The sequence below is a fragment of the Xyrauchen texanus genome, chromosome 44, assembly GCF_025860055.1.
Source record: "Xyrauchen texanus isolate HMW12.3.18 chromosome 44, RBS_HiC_50CHRs, whole genome shotgun sequence".
NCBI lineage: Eukaryota > Metazoa > Chordata > Actinopteri > Cypriniformes > Catostomidae > Xyrauchen > Xyrauchen texanus.
In genome coordinates, this window is record NC_068319.1 from 13,524,015 (window position 1) to 13,549,966 (window position 25,952).

At 38.6% G+C, this 25,952-nt stretch overlaps 1 protein-coding gene across 13 annotated transcripts in view; it reads right to left on the reverse strand.

Annotated features, from left to right (window-relative positions):
• Window positions 1-25,952, reverse strand: part of LOC127637071 (disks large homolog 2-like) — a 252,995-nt gene that overhangs the window by 207,290 nt on the left and 19,753 nt on the right. For 12 of the 13 annotated variants that reach the window (XM_052117936.1, XM_052117933.1, XM_052117928.1 and 9 more), the window contains exon 3: window positions 24,748-24,813. The exons of the other annotated variant lie outside the window; for it this stretch is intronic. In XM_052117936.1, coding sequence (XP_051973896.1) covers window positions 24,748-24,813 — 66 coding nt within the window. The remainder of the gene's footprint in view (window positions 1-24,747; window positions 24,814-25,952) is intronic. 13 annotated transcript variants of the gene reach the window in all.

Genomic DNA, 25,952 nt, shown 5'->3' on the forward strand with positions numbered 1-25,952 from the left:
TCAAGCCCCTTGCATCAGTGTACATACACTCACAATAGCTGTCTGATGGTTCACACTTCAGAAAGTAAAAATAAAATCTTCTCTATCCCACAGGCTTTGTGGCTAGTCCGGTTATTATCAATGCAATAGTGCTAATTCAGTAAACAGCATTCAGTTGTGCCATGTTTCAAGACAATCTGTCTAACACATGAATTAGTCACAGCTCACAATTCATTTAGTAATACCAAGCTTTAGCAAAGATGGGCTGATAGTGCCGGCTGTGTGTGCCCGGGGGCAAAGAAGAGTGTTAAGGACATGTGATGGCCATATTGTAGCCGGTTACAGGGTGAGAGGGCAAAATTTGTCATGCCTTGTGTCTCTGCATACTTGAGCTGATACCATACCTGAAGCTTGTTGCAAAGTGTGTGTGTGTGTGTGTGTGTGTGTGTGTGTGTGTGTGTGTGTGTGTGTGTGTGTGTGTGTGTGAGCGTGTATTTATCACTTTGTGGGGACCAAATGTCCCCATAAGGATAGTAAAACCCGAAATTTTTGACCTTGTGGGGACATTTTGTCGGTCCCCATGAGGAAAACAGCTTATAAATCATACTAAATTATGTTTTTGAAAATGTAAAAATGCAGAATGTTTTCTGTGAGGGTTAGGTTTAGGGGTAGGGTTAGGTTTAGGGGATAGAATATAAAGTTTGTACAGTATAAAAACCATTATGTCTATGGAAAGTCCCCATAAAACATGGAAACCCAACGCGTGTGTGTGTGTGTGTGTGTGTGTGTGTGTGTGTGTGTGTGTGTGTGTGTGTGTGTGTGTGTGTGTGTGTGTGTGTGTGTCACAAACACAACATAAGTGGCCCCAGGCAAACATCAGCATCAACATCATGGTGAGGGGCACACAAAGTGAAGGGGTGTTCACACATACAGAGATCTACAACAACAAAGTGACTAAGAGTCATTATTTTCAATGACAATTGACAATTTCCGGCAACACAAGTGACAGCGATCACTAAAAATGCAATGTGGGCATTTCCAGCCATGCAACTGAGTTGAGAAAAGTTTAACTTTATGCAAATGAGCAGGTAAGGCAAAAGATAAGTTCATGTTACAATGAGCAGTTTCACTGCTCTATATGAATTGTCTCTTCCCACATGCAGGAATATAAAAACACAATCAGTTTTATCTTTTCATGATATGATACATTATGATTACACACTCAATTAACACTTTATTAGGAACACTCTGGTTACCGTAGCTGTCAGCTCTAAACAGTCTGACCATTCATTGTTGACCTCTCTAATCAACAAGGCATTTCTGTCCACAGAACTGCCGCTCACTGGATGTTTTTTGTTTTTGACACCCTCCTGAGAAAATCTATCTGAGAAACTATTGTGCGTGAAAATCCCAGGAGATCAGAAGCTACAGAAATACTTAAACCAGCCCATCTGGCACCAACAACTGAAGCCCCTTGCCCGTATCTGCTTGATTTTCTGCATTGCACTTTTGCCACATAGAGTATCTCACAAAAGTGAGTACACCCCTCACATGTTGGTGCCATGTTGAACTTCCAGTGACCAGTTTAAGGGACTGTGAGAACGATGACACCAAATTTAACACACCTGCTCTCCATTCACACCTGAGATCTTGTAACACTCACATGACACCAGGGAGGGAAATTGGCTAGTTGGGCCCAATTTGGACATTTTCACTTAGGGGTGTACTCACTTTTGTTGCCAGCGGTTTAGACATGAATGGCTGTATGTTGCGTTATTTTGAGGGGACAGCAAATTTAACACACCTGCTCTCCATTCACACCTGAGATCTCAGGTGTGAATGGATCACATGACTAAGTAGGTGTTCAGGTGTTCCTAATAAAGTGCTCAGGTGAATATAAATAATGCACTGCTGCACTTTATATGATAATACAATTTATAATTTTTTCCCGTCCAGAATGTAAATTTTTCAGAAGCAAAAAACAACATAAATCAACTATATTAATTCAACTTCAAGTTATCTTTGCTTTTGCATACATATCCCATCATATCTAAACACAGATGTCCCTCATTATCATCTAATGTTGTCTAAGCCAACAAAGCCACTGCAGCTAGCTGTGAGGGTGCAGATTATGCATGAGATTCACTCTTTTCATAAGCATGTTGCATGTTAAACCCAGAATGCTTTCTTCTTCCACTTCCTGCGAAGTAACAACATTAATCCTTGAGCTTAAGTAAAGTCTGAAATACAAAGAACGCTAAACCCTTGACAGACGCACTCATCTTCAAAATGCTGACAGAGAGGAGGAACCTGCAGGGAAGAAGAAGGGCAGTTCAAGCTTCACTACTCGACCGAGTCAATTTAGAATTGGGTTTATTCTCCGCTGTTTTATTCTGTAAGTCCTCTTACCTTCGGGTGTGAGGGGCTGAAAACAAGTTAGCAGCTTAATTTTTCATGTTGATTAAAGTCGCACATGGATTTAAGCAGTGCTAATTTAAGCACAATATTAACATCTCTATCTAATAATACTGTGTGGTACTCACTGTTTTAACCCCCTGTTCTTGTTAAGCTGAATTTAAATTCTATTTCCCTTTAAAATATACTTAGTTCAGTGTATTTAAATACATTTAGGCTATGTTTAGTACGACTTTTTAAATTGTTTAATTACTGTTAATGGATTACTGTTAATAATAACTTGTATTTGAGTTCATTTAAACTTCTTGTTGTGAATTGTGGGATATTTCTGACATTTGGAATTATTTGTATTTTATTTTAAATCAAGCCAAATCATAACATGCAGCATTAACAAGTAGCCTACATAACATACAGTTTCTCTGGTGCTGGTGAGATGTAACCTGAATGTGCCTTCGTGCTTTCCAGGCTATCACTGACGTATACAAATATTTACAAATATTTAGTTAAAATTTTACAAATTAAAAGAACAAATAAAAGACTGGGAAAACAAAAGGCTGTTAGCAATATCTAAGGTGTCTCTCAAGAAAACGAACTATTTGGGGTGAACACCATGAGATCCAATTATATCCAACACTGGTCCAAGATATAAACACAAGTCACTTTGTAGTTGGGCTATGGAAGCCAGCACAGCATTGATTGCTCTTTTTTATGCTCTGCTAATTACATATGCAGCATTTCCCTGTAGATGTTTTTTTCCAAAAGTTTAACAGCTCTGTATAATAAGGTATCATTCAATATTTCATGGAACAAAATTGTGTTCCGTATTTAGCGTCACACACCTAAACATCTGAGAATGTTTCACAAACTGAGAGAAACTGACCTGAAACACAGACACGTGAGCTGTGTAAGATATAGGTTGGTAAATGTTAAAAGGACATAAAAAAAGATCAATGAAAATCACTGCACATATTCTGTTGTGTTTTCTGTCAGAAGCAAGAGAATATTGCCAAACATATAGCATTCATAGAGCAAGATAACTGTTTTTGACATTGTGGTTCTAAAACATCAGAAAACACACCCATTCATGACATGACATGACATTGCATATGTAAGTGCTTGTTCTGGAAGAGATACTGTGAGAAAAGATCTTTAGCAAAAGTACAGTACAGGTTTCATTAAAATCTTCATGTGACTGTTTTTACATTTCCCTTGTGATAAACACTATTTACTGTCAGAACAACAACACTATAATCCAAGGAGAAAACTTTTTTTCATGTTAAGCATTTTCTCTCCCATACAAATCTATTTTAATGCATAATTCCTTAAGCAGTACTAAGACTACAACTAAGACATTGGACAAGGAAGGCCAAATCAATTTTATGTGATATACAGTGCATATATATATATACTATTTTTAACACAATAGTTAACAAACTTATGACCACAATTTTAAACGGAAAGCTGGTTAGTTGAGCTTTAAAAAAACAATAGAAAAGGCTTAAGCTTAGCTTAATTATGGGGAAGAAAATGCTTGACAGAAAAAACAATTGTCTTACTTTATTGATAGCAGCTTCGTTATTTAGACACAAAGTAGTGTTTATTAAAATTGAAGATTGATAGATGTTGGGTTCTTCCTGGTCTTTGTATTTTAATTGAAGTGTATAAGGAGCCTTCACACCGACGGGTTTTAGCATCTATTCCAGCTGTTTTTCAATTGTTTTCCTATGTAAACAAGCTCAAGGTGGACCTCTTTATCTGTTACGCAGTGATCGTGCTGGAGCCCCGCTGAAAAAATGTCCCGTATTTAGAGCTGGAATGACCCGTATTTGGCTGGTAGAAAGTTGGCAACCCTAGCTCCGGATAAAGGCCTAAATAAAAGACAATGTAACACAGAGTTTAGCAAAACCAAATTTCAGTCAGACTTAACAAAAATAAGAGATGACAAGTGAAAATTAATGTCACATCACTCTGTTAAAAGTCCAGAAAAGTGAAAATAGAAATGGTTTTTGATGGCCATTTACATGGTCAGGTGGCCACAAAGTGTCTCACTGGATCCAATGCAGGTGTGAATGAAAAGTAATTGTATCAAAATGCTATTTCACAAGATTCACTTTAGTGAAACTTGCCAATTACTCAGTTAGGAGTCTTTCGTTTCTTTAAAAGGACATGCGTCCAACCCCTGTGTAGCTAAGAGGCCTGTGTAAATTTCTTCACAATGTTTCTATTCACAGCTTGTCAAAACTGATCCCTCTGATACATTAAAGCATGTCAGGGTGTCTTATCCTCTATCACTGCATCCTAAGATTTATGACAGATGAACTGTTTTTTTTTTTGTTTTAGTTTTTTCGCTAAGGTGTTCTTTTGGTGATATTTCTCCTGTTCGCACACATTACTGAAATTCTTGACCTAGGAGAACACTGCTAGTTGAAGAACATTGCTGATTGGTTAAAAATAATCATGGGTGTGGTTTGGACGAGAAGTTCTTTATTTATTTATTTTAACTTGTCAAGCTACAGTTCAAAGTAGGTTCCCCAACACTGTCATAAAAGCAATAGTACTAAACGATTTCCTCCGCTATGCGCATGTGGTTTTCAATTTTCCCTGTATACAAAAAGCTAATTTTGTCCCAATGAAGAGCTTGACTTATTAACACTGAAGAACCACTCTGCTATACTTTGCACTCAGTTCTAAATACAACAGCACAGATTAAATTCAAAGAGGTCTATCATTGCTGTCATGTCTCTTGCTCTGACAGTGACAATACTTTTCTAAGAGCACATTAGTGTGACTGATCTAAGCATGTGTCCTGACTGGTACAAGAGATCAGACATGGCCTAAAAGGCTTTTCTCATGTCACCTTATCTCATCTGATAACAACCGCACTGAACACTTCTTGGGGGTATTCTGCCAGATGTTACTGTACTTAAGTTGGACTTTTACTTTCACTACATTTTGAAGAGAAATCTGATACTTTTACTCCAATAAATGTCTCTTTCAAAAGACGCTTTCGTTACTTTTGCGACATAACAGCAAAATGTAACCAATGATGCGATGTCATCGATACAACGTGTAAAGTTTGATGTTTCTTTTTTTAACACTCTCATGCCAGCCACTTCCGTACGAATTTCCATCATGCGTTGCAGCAACCTAAGATATTCATCTTTATAAGCACTAAATGCTTCTCATGATGTGGGACACAGATGTGTGCGGAGTGATTGAAGTTACATTCTGAGCAGATTGCGGAGCGGCTCACATGTGTGATTAAATCAGACTTACCTCAATATGGTGGTGCATGCGACATATTTTAATTCTTCATGAGAATTTTCTCTTTTAACGCATTTTGGAGCAATTCAACCATGGCAAATGGCTAAAGAGCCCCGATATGTTGAACAGTGCTGACAAGGGAAAGTAAAAAATGCCTGTCTTGCTGCACTGACATCACTTACAAGACTTTACATATCTTTACATCAGCAACTTTACTAACTTTATCACTTTAAATTGGAACAGATTTTTTAATACAACCGTGGAAGATGTAGCCAAGAAAAAACAAACAAACACATGTAGCGGGATTACGTAATTAAAGTACAAAATATAAGTTACTGTATTCCACTACAGTTACAATATAAATAATTGGTATTTAGAATACAGTTACATTCAAAAAGTATTTTGATTACTGAAGAGATTACTTTGCATTTTATTGTCATTTGTCATATTGTTATGGACTGTAGTGTTCATTTACAAACTACTCATCCCATAAATATGATCATTCTAATATTACTTGAATGCACCATTAAAGGGATCGATCGTTTAAAAATGTGTTCTATTATAATATAGTATAATAAGAATAAACAATTCTTCTTTCTGCAATATACAGTATTTCAATAGCCTAACTGTAAGGTATTTTTGGTTGCCAAGCAACGTAACAATTTGGCACAACAAAAGAGAAGTTATCTTACTCTACCCCTAAGTTGTTCCAAATCCATATGAATTTCTGTCATCAGCAGAACACGAAAGGAGACATTTTAAATAATGTACTGGTTGCCCTTTTCCATACAATTGCAATAAATGGGACAGTAGTTTTCCAGCTTCTGAAGGACTTAAAAGCACCATAAATGTTTTATTAAAGTAGTCCATATGACTTGCGAGCTACATTTCAAGACTTCTAACGCTATATGAACTATTTTTATGATACTTTTAAGCTTCAGTCCCCATTCACTGTATTTTCATGGAAACCAGTACATCATTCAAAATATCTTCTTTTGACTTCAATGGAGAAAAAAATCATTCAGGTTTGGAAGGACATGAGGGGGAGAAAATTGTGTCTTTTTTACCATAGATACAAAGTGGCTCCTCCAATAGTAACTTTCCATTTTATAACATTAAATATATATATAAAATGTGTAAAGCTTGTTGGTTTTCTCTAAGTCTTCACAGTATACTTCCAGACAGCTGCAATTCTGACAGTGCTGTTCTAATCCTGATGGACATGCAACTGGACATGCAACACAGTGACATTAACTCAAAGCGTGTGTGATGTTGCATGACTCTAAATTGCCTGGAGCACAGTTGCAGAACAGACACATTCATTAACATACATCACACACTTCAGAGCACAAATCTCTATCTAAGTGCTCAAAATAACTGTATACACAGCAGAGCCCCATCCGAGGGCCCCCAAAGACTGCTACTGCCACTGTACGTTCCGTAGATCCCCGTTATTACCTCATTAGGCCTCTTCAAACACATCTCTTCAAAAACTCCTCAGGGTTGGGTAATCATATCACTTTATGTGAGGTGTCAGTGGGAGAACTGGGGCAGTTTCACCCACAAAACGATGTAACAAAGCACATGCGCTTCACTGAGCTACTGCCAGACTGCAGGAGTTATTTCCCATAAAACTATGGGGAAGCAACTTTCTTGGATATCCTATGCTATAACATGGATTATGTGTCCTGCAGGACTGCCGTGAGTGGGCCTTGTATTTTAAGTAACCATATTGAACTCAACACAAAAAGAAATTCTCAACCTATTTTACATCCGTAATGTTACAGATTTCCAAGCAAAACAGGATATTCAACATGACACAAATGACTTGACTTCTTCCATCGAAAATGGAATCATGTAATTTATGTGCTCCACACCAGAATGGAGTGAGACACAGACCTGAATACAAGTTTGCAGGCAAAATCTGTTAATATGTCTAAACCTGAATATTTATCATGACTACATATCACTAAACAGGTGCACAATTAAATGCTTCAGTCCTACCTTGGCTGAAAGCTTTTCAATTATGAGATATTTTACATTAAACAAACACTACTATTTTAGAGTGGACCTCACTGGGGTTATGATGTTTTCAGCCACACTGAATACACATTTAGAAGCAGTGTTTATCTCATCTACTAAATTACTGACAAAAATGTACAAGATGTTGTTTGATTCAGGATGGAAATATGCATCATGGGGATAGGCAGACATTTCTAAAAAAAAAAAATGTATGTTTACCTGTTGATTGTAATACATCATATACAACTTAAATTACAACTTGCTTTACAACTCGCTTTTGGCGCCACTCTGTGGACAGAAACTCAGAAACTAGAGCTCACACATGCCCATACGTTTAACAACACTTTCAGCTTTGGCCACTTGGCGCAGTGGTTCAAAATACGGTAAGAACGGACTGAAGTCAGCTGAAGAACTTTCGACCTAGTGTCACCAAATTCACAGCGAGGTCAGTCTGGAGGTGACATCAGGCTAAAAGGAAAGTCACCTTTGAAGTATACGTAAGTCCCCATTATCTTGCTCTCCCGCTGATCAGCTGAAACAGCACCAGCCGTGCACCCTCATGGCCCCGCCACACCCTCCTCCTTGTCACACTCATCGCCCACCCAATTCAGGCTGGGGCGCCATCCGGACTGACCTATACCCCCCCACCCTCCCATCTCTGGAGGGGAGACGTTGCACTTCCAGCCATTCCACCAGCCAGTGGTCCACCCTGCCTCCTGGGAACCTGGTGGAGAGATGAGAGGAGGGAGAGGGGAGAGGGAAAGGGCAAGAAGAAGACACAGAGTGTGAGAGGAGATGGAAAGAAAAACTTGCTCACTGGTCCCCGGACACGCTGTCGCCTGGTCCTCAGCCACTCCTCCGCCCTTTGGCAAACACCAGCCACTCCTCTCCTGGCGGATGGAAAGGCTCCTCCCCTTCCTGGCAGATGGCAGCGGTTTCTCTGACTCCCGCCAGCCGGTAGCGACTCCTCCGTTCCCCGGCGGATGGCAGTGGAGAGGACTCCACGACAGCTCATCCCTCCTCCCTCCTGGGTTTCGGCACCAATGTATCGGGGTATGGTGGACAAGGAGGAGGCGGGAACTGGCTGAACAGCAACGTAAACTTTAATGACAAACTCAATTTAAAACAACATAAAACATAAGACACACACACACACACACACACACACACAGCACAGCCGCGTGTGTGTCTCTCTCTCTCGCTCGCTCTCGAACTGCTGTCTCCGGCTCCCTTTTAACTCGCTCTCCTGCTGATCGACTGACTCAGTGCCGGCCGTGCACCCTCATGCCTGGCCACGCCCTCCTCCTCGTCAAAACATGATTTTCATCAGAGTAACATGCATGGAACGATCATTTACAATAACACCAGGAACATTTATTAATAAAGTCAGCTGTGTCAATTTTTATTTAATGTTGACTTTGAATCATTATTATCTGCAGCCTTTTCCTGACCTCCTGCTCTCTAAGCTAGATTTAACTCTCTTGTTTCATGCATGGCCTTATGTTACTGCATTGATCCATGGGAATATCTGCTGTCAAGCACTTTAGCAATGGTGCATCTTCAAATGCAAGGACAGGATTATGGTGGGTGCTCAGAGAATCAAGAAGACTTTTCTACAATCCTAAACACAGCAGTCCTGCAATGCTCCTCAGACCATGAAGCCATGAAACCATAACTCCAAATGTTGCACAATACAAATAAGGACGGCAAAACATTTTGAGAGGGAAAAACATAATGTCTATCTAGAGGACATATTTTACAAAAGACTTACACTAAATTCATTATGTCATTACCTTTTATTACCTTCTAGGAACAGAGCTAACCCTTTGCTCCAAACAAGAATAAGTAAATAATAGGTCTATGCAACATAAGCATGAGCCAGCATTATCAAATAGCCACGGTTTAGGTTTGGGTTTGGATTAGGATAGAGAAAGGAATTTTGGACAATTCTGGCTCTAAACTAACTTAACCAGGCTTCTGAACCAACTCAACTAGCAAGACTTCCTTGGTCAACCAGCATCACCAGAAAGACCATGCTTTTTGCTGATAAACGACTTGAGTAATATTGAGTAAACCAGCAGTAATCAGCATAAACCAGCCTGGAAATCTATTTTGGTCTAAGCTAGGTTTGGAGGGTGGGGGGGTTCAGATGGGAATAACAAATCAAACCGAACATTATAAAAATCCTTCAGTTTCACTATTTTTTTTTTAATTGAAATGGTTCTGAGTAAGAACAGGTTCTTGATTCCCCACCCAAGTTTTGACAGATGTTTCTCTTCAATATTTCCTCATTCAGAGAGTCAGCTCCAATCCTCCACATAAACCTTGTGATAAAGTGCTAAAACTCATCAAAACATGTGGGCAACGTATATTTAAAATGTTACACCTCCGCCTGAATGAATGAACAGAAAGTTGCAGATTTATTCAGCTCCATCTAAAAATAATGTAAGACAAAGTCGAGTGGCCTTGTGGGCCAGAAAAAAATAAATGAACGTTTCCTACGTAGGTGATCAATGGATCCCACGCTGTCCAGCGGAGGAGAGGAGGGTTTGCTCTGCTGGAGTGGAGGCAGAGATTGTCATTATATCACCTTTGACAACACCACTATAAACAGCAGTGGTGGGGGACTTAAAACACACACACGCATTCAAGGCAGCGTCAGCTTTCAGCATGTGTGTGGGATGTTGCTCTCTCAGCCATAACCTACTGAGTGCATCCTGCAAACTATTACATAACATTAACTACCCAGAAAGAGTGGAGGCAGTCACAGAAAGAAATAAGGAAAGAGAGAGAGAGAGAGAGAGAGAGAGAGAGAGAGAGAGAGGGCAGATACTGTATATAGTTGCATGCATTTGCAGGCGAGGAGGGCGTTGGATGTGCTTGAATACTTCACAGTGACTTGAAATAGAAAGAACTCAAAACACAAAATATTTACAGCCAGAGCGAAAAAAAAAAAAGAAATGTTTCCTGTGATGATACTGAGTACAATATCTCTCAGCGTGTACAATATAATTGTATCTTGTGAGGGAGGATATTCCCTCCAGAGGATAATTTTCTCTCAGCGACTGTCACTTTCCTGGTGATATGATGACACATTTGAATTTGCATTTTTATGCCATCATCCAATTCTAAATATCCATGCTAACTGTGGAAAAAAAAGAGGTCTCTTGTTGGACACACTGAGTTGTGGCACTCATGTGAACAATGCAAGTTTGAATATGGTTCACAACATTTCCCGATCTCGTTCATCCATCTCCTCCACATCATTAATGTCCTCTCTCCTTGTTTTATAAATAAAAGTGGGGAAAATTAGATAAAAATATATAAATGACATTGGACTTAGTGTCAATCTGATAAACAAAATACATAAATAATAATATATATATATATATATATATATATGCACACACACACACACACAGGTGGCCAAAAGTTTGGGATGATGTACAGATTTAGCTGTTTCGGAAGGAAATTGGTACTTTAATTCATAAAAGTGGCATTCAACTGATCACAAAGTATAGTCAGAACATTACTGATGTAAAAAAACAGCACCATCACTATTTGAAAAAAGTCATTTTTGATAAAATCTAGACAGGCCCCATTTCCAGCAGCCATCACTCCAATACCTTATCCTTGAGTATTCATGCTAAATTGCTCATTTGGTACTAGAAGATCAATTGCCATTATATCAAACATGGTTGAAAGCTATTTGTTTTGTTAAATTAAACTTAACATTGTCTTTGTGTTTGTTTTTGAGTTGCCAAAGTAACAGCTTACTCTAGAAACTCATCAGTCAATCATTGTTTTGCGAAATGAAGGCAATACAATGCTTGACTCTGCCAAAAAAAATGAAGATTTCATACAAAGGTGTACACTACAGTCTTCAAAGACAAAGGACAACTGGCTCTAACAAGGACAGAAAGAGATGTGGAAGGCCCAGATACAATTAAACAAGAGGATAATTACATCACTAGTCACTAGTTTGAGAAATAGATGCCTCACATGTCCTCAGCTGACAGCTTCATTGAATTCTACCCGCTCAACACCAGTTTTATGTACAATAGTCAACCATATTTATCTCCACGCTAGAGCCGCTTGTGCTAACTCGGACTGCTACATCAACAATTGTCAATACAAGGCTGTATTTGCTTCAAAGCTAAGGATCAAGGATGGATCGATACAAACTCTCTGTTACCCAACATCAGATTTGAAAGCAATAAGTTTCGCACTTTATACTTTTTTAATGTTTGCACTTTAGCTTTCTGAATTTGCACGAAAATAGCTTGTTGTGAAAACATTGTGCTTTATGTAATGTAGCAACTAGTCCCTAACCCTTGACAGACACATTCTGGGGACACCTGAGACTTATATTACATTGTGTAAAAAGGGGCATAATATGTCCCCTTTCAGTCAGCACCAAGGGGCTGGAGAGAAAGACTCCTCTCTGCATTCCAGAGGTATATTTGTTCTTTGCATCTAATCTTTCCAATCATCTTTCTCTTTTTCTTTCTCTCCAAGATAAATACTATCCATTTCTTCCTCTACACAAAGGGGTTCACCCTGTGGAGACTGAACAATACATCCCAGGGTACCACGGATCAGCCAGATCTTGTCAACAGCATCATTACACTGCAAAATTGCTACAAAGCCTGATGGTGCTCGTTTTTACCGTAAAGCATAGAGTTTCCCTACAGAGTTAGCTGTTTGCTTGAGCTGCTGACCTCATCTATATACTTTTTGTGTGTTAAGTGCAAATTGGATCAACTGTAAAACTAACTTATTTGCTTTCAGGGCTTTGGTGGAGAACTGGCAAAACTGGGGAACAAAATGTGGTCAGATATGATATGGAACTGTGTAATGATGCTTTATCTATTGGCTGAATGGCAAAAAAAATATTTTTATATAGCAATTGTTTAAATAAGTATATTATATTGTATTGTATTGTATTGTATTATAAAAGACCTTGCTCTTTAGATATTTAGATGGTCAACCACTAGGGCTCAGATTTCAAATTAATTAGGTGGAGGAAATACTCTAAAGAAAACTCTAGCCACTTGGAGCAACAAAAAATAAATACATAAATAAACACCTTTTTCATGAGGTATGAATCATGATTTAAAGTCCAACTTAAAATAATGACTATGTGGGTGAGAGTAGTTCCACAGTTCAGAACAAAAATACCACAGTCACAATTGGGACCAAAAGCTAGTCTTTATAATCAAAGCACTGATTGTATCTAAAAATATATAAATTTAACATGTTATCTGTGATTCAAGCTGAGTTCATACTAAATATCTACAGAAAGCAACAACAGAATGAAAATAGACTATGTGCATTATTCAAGATTATTATATTAGCAACATGAAATATTTTACTAAAAGCCCCCTTTCACACAGAGATCCCATTATTAATCCTGGGAAAAGTCATTCTGGCACCTGTTCTTGGACTGAAAATGTGTTTATTCACACTGCAAGAGCTTTTCTGTAATCTGCGTTCACATTCCCACACATCCCAGCACAATCGTAAAGACCAAAGTGACATCACGGCGTGACGTCTAATGAAAAGCGTCTTGAGTTTACTAATGACCGTGTCTTTTCTCTCCAGAAGCCCGCTCTTTCTTCATCTTGTAACAAATATATTGTGGACAGTACAACTAAACTGACGGTTAACTAATCGTCTGTGCAGATGGCGAGTATCTCCCTGATCACTGTATGCGATTTGCATGATAGCCAATTTTATTGGTTTTATTCCTGCAGTTCGGCCTACTATTATAATTTAATTTTAAGTGTTCACACAAAAGGCTCCCCCGGCATTGATCCCGCCAATATCCCGGGATCAGAGCCCAGTGTGAATGAGGTTTTATTGATAACTTATCACAGCATAATTAATAAAAATTTTTACACAGAAACACTTAAGCTTCAAATGGCTTCAAATCTGCTCTTTAGACACATAAACAAGATGGTATTGCTTACACTAACACAACACCTACCAAAAATTACCATGGTAATACCATGTTTTTTGGACATGTTCCATGGTACAGTATATAAACATGACAATCATTCAGTACCATATTCTTACCATCTGCTTCCATCACTGTACCCTAGTAGCGCAAGAGTACTATTTTGAAGAAATATAGAGAGAGGAATACTGAAAGGTTCACTAAATGGAATTTCCAAAATTACAACAGGTTTCCCCCTGTCTTTCATTGGTTGGACAAACAGATATATATCTGTCCTAAACTCACATCATTGGTTGAGCCAGTGTGGTATGAAGGGCTGATTTTGATGATCAAATAAACAAGCTTTCTTATTGTTTTGTCAGCATATTGAGGGATAAAAGAAAGAATTTTAACATTGTAAATTATCCTCTTTTTTTTGGCTGAGGTTTTTATAGAAACAGAATACACATGAAACTTCAATGACCATCAAAATCAGCATTTAGACACATTTCATTCAGCTGTAGCAGCTCCACATTCCAAGGGCACTTCCAGCATACGGTTAACAAAGCATGCAAATACAAAGCATTAATATTTCAGCTGTTCAGGATGCTGAATCGCAGATGCAATACTGATCATGAATCAGAGAGAGAGAGAGATACAGGTAGCTGTCTAGTTAACAGATACAAACCCACCCTCTCGCTCTCTCTCATTCATTCAGACTAAAATGAGTGAGCTTAGAAAGCCCACAGTGAACATTGAACTGAACAGTAACCCAGAGATCAAATCACTTATTCTATATATTTAGAAGCTTGTAAGTAGAGCAGCTCTGTTCCGGTCATATAAACCCCATTTGCCCAAATAGGACTGACAGACTTGCACTCCTAACCCTCTAATGCCCCTCAAAGGGGTTCTCATCTAGACACAGTACCTGCACCAACCAAGGCGGGAAAATCTGATAAAACCATGGACAATTTGTTGATGGACTGACCATCAATAATGTATTCCACTAGCGCTGACATTTCTGATCCAATACAGCTCCAGGGAGCTAAAGCCTTGTTACCTACAGAGAAACTCATTATCTATGTGTGAGCCTCCATTGAAGTTTGAGACAAGTTTACGCATTTACAGCCGTGAATGTCGTGATTGAGTCTGTTCAGTGTGCAATGCAACACAAGGATATTCCGCACTGAACGTACTGTTTGAAAGAAACAGAAAGACAATACAACAAGTATAAACATCTATAGCTGACACATCCACACAAACACACACAAATCTGGAATAACAAAAAAGCTTCTTCCCTGTCATACTCTTGCAAATCTCATCGGCATTCTCGTGCTTCTTACCTTAGTTGTGACAATACACAGACAATCCATATTGAGCCAAAGAAGCTCAAGCTACTTTCCCCTTCATCAGCAACACATTAACAAAGACAGAGAGATAAAAGAGAAGAGAGAGAGATTGAAAAAGAGAGGAAGACTAAGCCACGGTGAATGAAAGGCACGGCTGGAGCTAGCGTTGACAGATGTGCAAGTCCTCTCTGTGTGCAGGCATGGTCTTGCCGTAGTCCTACAACCCGGTGCCTGTTAGCGCTATCCGCATCTCAGCCGCATGGCTGGGGCTCAGACTGCTGCCTCTGTTGCTGCTGAGATCACAGAGCATCCCTCCTCCTCTGGAGCTCACCACGCACACACACACGCACACACACACACACACACACATACATACTCCTTTCGCAGAAGGGAGCCAATGCTGAAGATTCCCTACTAGCACAGATTGTCTACACTAAGGCATAGGAAAATAGAGACTGCATGAAAATGATACAGTCTCTATTGAGGTTTTTCCATTTAGATTTTCTCTCTTTTGGCTATCTGTGGTAAAACTAAACAAATTCTAAGCCAGTTGTGCAGGGAAATGAAGTGTATTTTGAAGGTTTTAAAAAGGAGTAAGCAAGTTCATGACATTGAAAACATCAATCATGGTTTATTTTGGGGTGTCTTGGAAAACCGATGAACCTCGAGAACAGGGCGAGCAAAAGATTCTGGGTGATTTAGGCCAACAAGGCAATGTGTTTAATCCAGAAGTAGATTTTTGAGCATTTCAATAAAATATTAGAAAATCCTTCCATTAGGATTAAAAATCAATATGAAATCATACTGACCTTATATGCTTTCTTAATATACTCCAAAATATCTTAAAATAGTGTAATACAATCTTTGAATAGTGTAACTAATATAAATTCAGAATAATTTGAAGTATTTAATTAAAATGAACAAACAATGAGTATGAACTTCAAAAACATCTAAACAATGCAGCTTGTCAATGGCAAAGCAACTACATTTGCTGTTGCATTAACTGAACTATTTTAATACATATGCATTGTAAAGTTAAACATATTTAACCTTGTGCGAGGACGTTGTATTTTGGCTTCACTCTACGCAACGCAGAATTTAAATTAATTTAAGCTGACTGATCTCTGTTCAGATGACTGTGCTGTCAGTAAAGGGTTAAACTTTCTTGTGACAAAACAACATGGTGCCAATCACAGCAGAGTTTGTCTTTGGGAGAAATGGCAACAAAACTAATAGAAACCGTATTAAGTTTTTACATTGAAACCTGTTTGAGTCAAAAGATTAAAGTCCAATTTTATCTGATTTTTTTGATTGGAGTGATTTATCATGTAATACTGCTAAAAAAAACTACACTAATGTGTACAAAAGCACTAGGATTTCATTAGATATCCTATATATACTGTACATTTTCACATTGAGAAAAATTGCTTTCAGAGGCTTTATATGGAGTTATGATGAAAATAAGGTGCATTTCGAACTGTTCTGAGACCAGTGCAGACTGATAGCATACTGGAGGTAAAGTCATTCACTAAATAGGGAGCAAGGGATCATGCTATAGCTTTCCTATACAGCTAAATGCATTCAATCCAAATTTCCAATATAAAGTTGCGTTTCAGGCTGCAGATGATGTTTGTCATTTTCATCTGACATAACAGATCCTTCTTATTTTTCAACCCCTCCTTTTGAACTAACCGGCTACTTTCCGGTATGTAAAATTTTTCATGATCCAATCAATTCCCAATAGATAAAATCAAGCCCCATCCTACTTTTTTTTCTCATTGAATATACTGTTTTACTCATAAATGTGTCACATTATGGAAGCAAAATGTGTTCTGAAAGCCATTACTTGTTAACATTAAAAATGCATACTTCTTAATTTTTGATTTTAAAGAAGTAGATGTTAAATTAGATTATAGTACAGGCATAAATGCTGCACTGATGGAAAGCTTACCAAAATGTTGCCATATATGACCTGTTCCTGGATCAACATCTTTAGTTGTTCCTGGAACAACATTTATGTCAAAGAAACAGCCCTAACCCTAATCCAACCCCTAACCATAATCTACCCATAAAACTATAGGGAAAGGAATAGGTTGATGAGAATGGTGTACAAGCCTATTACATCCTACCCCTTACCCAAAATATAACCCTCAAATCTAATTGATCGAATGATGAATAAGTATGTTGCTCCAGGAACAAGTGCTTCTTGCGAAATTAATGGCCGTTAAAAAAATAAAAAATAAAAGTACACTATTGATTTACTGAGTGCAGTTGCTGGATAAAGCAGCCCTGTAACACACCCAGACAAATACACACACTCTCACTCCATCTCTCTGTTTATGTCTGCTGCCAATATCACAGAATAATGTATATCAGTCTTTTCTTATCGAAAGTCTTTGAAAAGGGAAATCACCTTAGCTAAATGAAGCTAAAGTGCCAGACAATTTAATATGGCTAGAAAGCTAGAGTCAATAATGCATTTTTTTACTATAGTCACGTTTCTATGCCAACTAGAGGATTGTGAGAAAGAGAAAGAAAAAAAATGATGTGCAATAACTGATAAGGACTTATATTACATCTCAACCTTTGTCCACCACAAAAAATTTGCATATTGTGATAAAGTTCATTATTTTCCATAATGTAATGATAAAAATTAAACTTTCATATATTTTAGATTCATTGCACACCAACTGAAATATTTCAGGTCTTTTATTGTTTTAATACTGATGATTTTGGCATACAGCTCATGAAAACCCAAAATTCCTATCTCAAAAAATTAGCATATTTCATCCGACCAATAAAAGAAGTGTTTTTAATACAAAAAAAAAAGTCAACCTTCAAATAATTATGTTCAGTTATGCACTCAATACTTGGTCGGGAATCCTTTTGCAGAAATGACTGCTTCAATGCGGCGTGGCATGGAGGCAATCAGCCTGTGGCACTGCTGAGGTGTTATGGAGGCCCAGGATGCTTCGATAGCGGCCTTAAGCTCATCCAGAGTGTTGGGTCTTACGTCTCTCAACTTTCTCTTCACAATATCCCACAGATTCTCTATGGGGTTCAGGTCAGGAGAGTTGGCAGGCCAATTGAGCACAATAATACCATGGTCAGTAAACCATTTACCAGTGGTTTTGGCACTGTGAGCAGGTGCCAGGTCGTGCTGAAAAATGAAATCTTCATCTCCATAAAGCTTTTCAGCAGATGGAAGCATGAAGTGCTCCAAAATCTCCTGATAGCTAGCTGCATTGACCCTGCCCTTGATAAAACACAGTGGACCAACACCAGCAGCTGACATGGCACCCCAGACCATCATTCCTTCTCCCCAGTCTTCCTCCAGACTCTGGCACCTTGATTTCGAATGACATGCAAAATTTGCTTTCATCCGAAAAAGTACTTTGGACCACTGAGCAACAGTCCAGTGCTGCTTCTCTGTAGCCCAGGTCAGGCGCTTCTGCCGCTGTTTCTGGTTCAAAAGTGGCTTGACCTGGGGAATGCGGCACCTGTAGCCCATTTCCTGCACACACCTGTGCACGGTGGCTCTAGATGTTTCTACTCCAGACTCAGTCCACTGCTTCGGCAGGTCCCCAAGGTCTGGAATCGGTCCTTCTCCACAATCTTCCTCAGGGTCCGGTCACCTCTTCTCGTTGTGCAGCGTTTTTGCCACACTTTTTCCTTCCCACAGACTTCCCACTGAGGTGCCTTGATACAGCACTCTGGGAACAGCCTATTTGTTCAGAAATTTCTTTCTGTGTCTTACCCTCTTGCTTGAGGGTATCAATGATGGCCTTCTGGACAGCAGTCAGGTTGGCAGTCTTACCCATGATTGCGGTTTTGAGTATTGAAACAGGCTGGGAGTTTTTAAAAGCCTCAGGAATCTTTTGCAGGTGTTTAGAGTTAATTAGTTGATTCAGATGATTAGGTTAATAACTCGTTTAGAGACCCTTTTCATGATATGCTAATTTTTTGAGATAGGAATTTTGGGTTTTTATGAGCTGTATGCCAAAATCATCAGTATTAAAACAATAAAAGACCTGAAATATTTCAGTTGGTGTGCAATGAATCTAAAATATATGAAAGTTTAATTTTTATCATTACATTATGGAAAATAATGAACTTTTATCACAATATGCTAAATTTTTGAGAAGGACCTGTATAAGGAGGGATATGAATATTTATTCTCTCCTACTCGGGTCACAGAAAGAAAACCGCAGCAGAGCAGAGATTGGCACATCAGGCCTAATGCATCATCATACAAAATCTGTTCTTTATATCAATACTTTCCATGATCATTTAAATGAATAAACAGATAGGAGGAGAGGCCTTGTCTACTGCAGTCATATAATAACTACCATGAAATATGTGTGTTATGAGATGAAAGTAGCAGGAGTGATTTTAACCTTAGGGGGCTCATCAGCACCTATTACATTTGCATTTATGCATTTGGCAGACACTTTTTATCCAAAGCGACTTACAGTGCACTTATTACAGGGACAATCCCCCCGAAGCAACCTGGAGTTAAGTGCCTTGCTCAAGGGCCCAACAGTGGCATCTTGGTGGTGCTGGGGCTTGAACCCCTGACCTTCTGGTCAGTAACCCTGAGCCTCAACCACTGAGCCACCACTGCCCCATGTCATTAGAGAAAGTAATGATGAGAACATTTTCATTTTTGGGTGACCTATCCCTTTAACCGTAAAATGTGAATTCCATTCCTACAGCTTCAATATTTTGTGGTGCCTTTTCTACCATTAAATGTTCTACCAGTGGCCAGTGTCCTTCTACTTATACTGTCTCTGGTCCTGTGCATTCTGAAATAACAGTGCCCCAATGGCCCAGTGTTTGCCACTGATTAGAAGGAAAGATAATACTTATGCAATGGACTTTAAAGATTTGTAACGACTGGTAAGGTGAGGATTCAGAGTGAAATAACCTTACATACTTACTGCACCCACATAATCCCATATTTTTTAAGGTTGCTGAGGCAATCCCAAATGTGGATGCTAACAGAGATAAACACAGATTTGTACTCATTTAGAATTTTTTAAATTTTTTTTTCATGAAATGACCCCAGACATGGACGAGAAGCAAGTATGCTGTTAAAAAAAAAAAAAAAAGGTGTTAAAATACTCTAGCAAACGAGGTGTAAACAGCTAACATGATTTAAACAAATGGAGAGCCCTATTCCATAGTGAGCTTTATATATTAAAGTTTTGTTGTTCATGCTCTGTTCAGGCTTTCAAATCTTTTTCACCAATTCATTTGTAATCGTTCGTGATTAATGTACAAGGATTTATATACACATTTTTTTTTATAGAGATTGAACTCAAAAAGAACAATTTCTCACCAATGAAATATTTTACAGCTGAGCATAATTAGAAAAATTATAATCACTATATGATTTGTTTCAGTTGTTCATCATCACTGGATAAGGATGAACACAAATAATTTTATAGATTACACTCACAAAGAGCAGTTCAAGCAAATACATTATTTTCAACTAGAAAACATTTATAATCAATACAGATATTTCCATGACCTTTCAACAGCTTCAGCTTCAACAGAATTGATTCATTTCTATGACTTTTCCAGGCCTGTAAATCACAATTTTAACATTCCATAATATTTACAGCTTCTCATTACCATTGGAACCCTGTCTATCTGTTCAAACACAGAAAAACTTTTTCCACATACAAGCGTCTTCAAACAGTTGAAATTACATATGGATATCCAAATGATGCCGAAAGTCAAGCACAGAGCAGCAGTTCTTAAGTGGCCACAGATATTCACTGACCAACTGACCAATGCTTCCATCCCCCTTTCCAAAATAAAATGCTTTTTGTCTAACCAGACCAGCTCTTTCTCTAATTTTTTCTCTTGTTCTCTCATTCTTACCTGCTGTCTACACACTGCCTTCCCCTCCAGCTCCAACTCCTCGCAAAACAGCACCCTTATCACAGCTTTCATTCTGCATCCAGCAGCACAATGGCCACTGCACCCACTACATCTCTCTCTCTGTCACAGACATGCACAGTCTCTAAGCTGTTCAGCTGATGGGTCTCAAAGCCGCTTTGAGTGATCACATTATGAAGCCTGAGTGCTTTAATTTCCTCTCTGCAACACTTTTCCACAGACGCAGGGAAATAATTAAGAAATGGGGTCGACAGGACATTGAGACAGAGGCTCTTATGCACAAATGTATGTTTCTACAAAACACGGCTCCTTACATCCATAAAAAGCTATGATCTTTCACTAGTCTGGGACCGCACTTAATTACATAATTAAACCAGTTTAAGGGGCCGTGCACACGAATGCCTTTTTGCAAACATTAGCATTTTTTTTCAATTGTTTTTCTATGCAAACATGCAAGATGGAAGTCTTTGACTGTCAAGCTGCAATGCCCTTTTTTATTTCTTTAATTTTACCCTAAGCGTCTCAGAACTTGTGTAACTTTTCTGTTCTATCGATTGATAACTTTTTTTTTAGCACAAGAACATGTTTTTGCAAGTCTGCGCTGTTTTTCAATTATTTTTCTATGTAAACACACTAAACGGACATCTTTGACCATTGGGTCGCATCTTGCTTTTGATACAGCATCACATGAAGGAGTTTCATATTTTTAAGACACCTTGTCAACTTAAAAAAACTGAGAGAGAGCTACATTCAATTATATTAATTGTGCTACATCTAGCTTTTTAAAAGCAAGAATGCATTCGATCTGAATGGCCCTTTACTGTCTACCCCTAATGTTTCTTCTGAAGGTGGAGTATTCTCCATTTAGCCTCAGAGCACCTTTGTCCAAGTAGAGAGAACTAACCCATGCTATCCATGCCACATGCTTTTTATATGAGGACACTAGATTACTTAAAAACAAACCTCTTGGATAATCAAAATGAAGTTTTAGTAGGACAAACCAACTCTCAAACGTGTGTGTGTGTGTGTGTGTGTGTGTGTGTGTAACACCTGGGGCACAGTTAACAGGCAGCACACCTGTGTGTGCAGTACTGCTCTCTCATGTGAACGGTGCAGAAAGACAGCATCTGGAAGAGCCACGGGTCCTCTGTGCAAACAAGTGCATATGTAAGAGTAAGACAACCTGTGCAGGATGTTGCAAATGAGCTCATGAAGACACCCAAGTGCCCCACTTGAGAAACAAAGGAAGAGAGAGGGGTCGCAGATTCATTAGTTCTTAGTTCATCCTTTGTTAGTCTGACTCTTGCAGTCAGGACTTTTTCACAGATCAAGTCTTTCTCTATTATTCCAGCTATATTTGGGTTTGTCTTTGTGTCTGCCTATAATTGGCTCTGCCCTCTTTTCAAACAGATAAAAGCCACATAAGTCTCATACTCAGAGCCCTTGGCATGGCCTTGAGTAAATTTGGGTCAATCGTAACACATATTTTCTAAAGAAGAGCTTGTATTGTTACAAAACATTACTTAACTCAAACTGACCCAAGGTCAGTGCCTTTACAGTGGGGTCCAAATGTCCACACTGAAAACCTGGGATTCAAAATCTAATTTAAAGCTGTAAATAAAAGGAATTAGAATTTGAAAATGTTTAAACTATAAAAAATTCAAACTAGAAGCGTATTCCTCAGACTTTTGGACCCCACTGTACATTTTACTATACTACACGCTGCGGCTAAACATATCAAGTACATGAAAGCATGTCAATTGGCTGAAATTGCAATGCACTCTATCTCAGAAGTCATTTTTTTTTAGAATATAAGAGTGTTCTTGTATGCATATGTGCTATTCACTGCTGTGTAGGCCTAAATGCTGAGAGCATTGGAGCTGGTTGACTTAGACAGTGGTGGCAATTATTGAAGATCAACACGCCTCCAAGACGGGAGCTAAACAAGGCAGTATAAAACTCCACACACACACACACACACAAAAAGAGCCCAATCTTCGATCTTAAAGGGTAACCAAACCCTAAACCAACTTTTTTTAGTTAATGATCTGTAAGCATGGGGCTTTATTAGTACTGGTCATTGATTCAAGTAATTTTTTTGACATTTGTGTATAAAGTGTTTTAATTCTACAATATATGGTGTAAAAACGTCTGAGTGCTGCCCTCTTCAGGTTGAACGGTGGCTACTGCAGTTGAATTTTCCTATTGGCTGTTGCGGTACTTGGTGACGTAAGCGGTGACAGCTGACGTAAGCAGGTTCCAGCTCACCACGCCAGATTCATGTACATGTCGTCTTGCAACCGTGTGAGGAATAATAATAACATAGAGTCTGACAGCAGCTGTCAATTAATCCGTCACTACGAGTCTCAGGTGCCCCCCGCTCAGCCACACACTCGGTTCGTTCCCTCTATCCCCGCCGGGGTCTGCCCACTTTTCCAGCATTTTCAAATATTTCTAGTGGGTGGAGTCAGACTCTGAGCAGGTGTTTAGTTACCCTTTAACCTCCCACTAATAGTACATGTAGACAAAACGCAGCCAAAAGCATCCAGACTTAAGACAACAGTCTCATTTTAAAGCTCTATTCCAATGCAGCAGACTTCGCAGGTGCACAAAACTCATTTTAGTAGTGAAATTGAATTTATGATTGGTGCATTATTCAGTTCCAGATGCTTGATTATTGCTTTCCAAATATTCCAAAAAACAGTGTGCATGTCCTTATAGCAAATGGAGAGAACATGTTTTTAAGGTTAAGGACTAAACAAATATGATCCACCTTCAGTGGTATGACTGAAATTAACAGTAGTTTGCCAAGCAAATATTTAAATGAGGTGACAGCATATCTTAATTTGGAGGTCCTATTTCCATTTGTCATATTTAAAGTCTTGGTAGAGCCTGACGTTCCCATGCCAATTAGTGTGAGGTAATTAAGAAACCTTTCTCTAGGAGAGCAAGAGTCACTTCCTGGCACAGCTGTCACCGATGAGCTCTACTGTACATATAACTTCAATCCTGCACTTCAACACTGCAGCAAGCTCTCTCACCCATTTCTTGCAAGAAAACGTTGAATAAACCAACTTAAATCTAAATAAGCTGGACAGACTTTATACAAGGATCATACACTCACTGGGCACTATATTAGGCAAAATATGGTCCTTAAAATAGTTCTGCTGTTGTAGCCCATCCGCCTCAAGGTTTGACGTGTTGTGCATTCTGAGATGCTATTCTGCTCATAACAATTATACAGAGTGGTTATCTGAGTTACCGTAGCCTTTCTGTCAGCTCAAACCAGTCCAGCCATTCTCCGTTGACCACTCTCATCAACAAGATGTTTACATCTGTAGAACTGCCACTTGATGTTTTTTGGCACCATTCTGAGTAAACTCTAGAGACTGTTGTTCGTGAAAATCCTAGGAAATCAGCAGTTACAGAAATACTCAAACCAGCCCATCTGGCAGCAACAACCATGAAAAGTTCAAAATCAAAGAGATCACATTTCACAGCTCCTAACCCGTATCTGCATGAATTTGTGTTTTCTTTAAGACTTCCCTGCAATACTCACTAAGTTAATTAGTGTATTTATAACAGTGTGATGTTATTTAACATGAATCAGCACTTGAACTGAGAGTCAGATGTCCATGCATGTGTTAATGATGACCCATCTCAAAACCTCTTATTCTTTTAGCAGCACACACTTCTTGCACTTGTGATGATGCAGCAGCATCTATCAACATTCTAATGCATCCCTCACAATGCATATTAAACATCCAGAGCAGGATGGGAAACCGCCAATGAGAGGGTGTAGATGCAGATTGTCATATGGCAATATTTACACAGTCTCAAAACTATACAGAAGGTGAGAATTGTGTCTTTCACCTCTGTATTAGTGTTTTCAACGGTTGGCTCCTCCACTGTCAGCTCCATGTGGCTCTCTTCTCCCAACTGTAGACAGAAAGAGACACACACATTCAGCAGTTGTCAAATCTGAAATGTCTGGTACAACCCCAGTTTTTCAAACAAACAAAAACCTCCAACTAATTATCAGTTAAGCACAGTGCCGTTATACTGAATATCAGCATGACTGTGATTCATTCATAAGCACTAGGTTGCAGGTAATCACAACCAGTACAACAGCATGAGATAAAATGTTTATACAACAGTTCTATAAACAAGAACTTAATATCGAGTAACAATGTCCCATAATCGTAAGTACCAGTTTTAGAACTTGTTTACAGTGTGCACGTACTAATATTCATTTGATATTACTTGGTATTTATGTAGAGAGCATTTAACGTTTGAAGTCATAGAATTAAGTTAAAATTCAGCTTTTGAAAGTCTGTCCACAAATAATGTATAAGGCCACAAGGCCAGACACTTCCCTTCGAAATTCATAATAAAAAAATAAAAAAACACTTATATAACATTGCGCAATAACAGCCAGCCGTACCAGCACAGACACTCACTTACACATATTCACACACCCAGAAATTGATTACATAGAGGCTCCATTGATACAGAGTTTTTGTAACAATGTGTGTTTATTCTCTAAAGATGTATTGCTGTGTTATATTGATGGGGATATCCAGTAGTATAATAGAAAACAGGACTGTCCTTGCTCTTTTGAAATAAGAGAGTTTACTGTTCTATGTACACATGCATAATGCTCAAAAGACAAAACTCCCTACCCAGTCCTCCTAGACTATTTATAAAACTAAGCTGCAAGTTCAAGTTCTTTATAAAGCTTCATGGCTATGATTGTTATCAGCCAATCTAAACAGAGGTCATTTAAGTATAGAAGTGCTTTATGTCAAGAATCAAAAGCAGTCGGTTTGATTTTAAGAGTTAGAGAGAGGGTGGAAAATGGTCATGAAAAACTAAATTCTGAATATTTTTGCTGCAAAAAACCTTACTAACATTAAAAGTGTACCTCGAGGAAAAATAACATGCTACAAAAGTGTAGAATATGGCCACTTTAATAATGGACCCTTTTCACATCTCCCATTAGTAAACTATAGCAGGGTAAACTTTTACAGCGGTAAAAAGGAGACCACGGCAAATTGTATTTTTGACTTTATTATTTT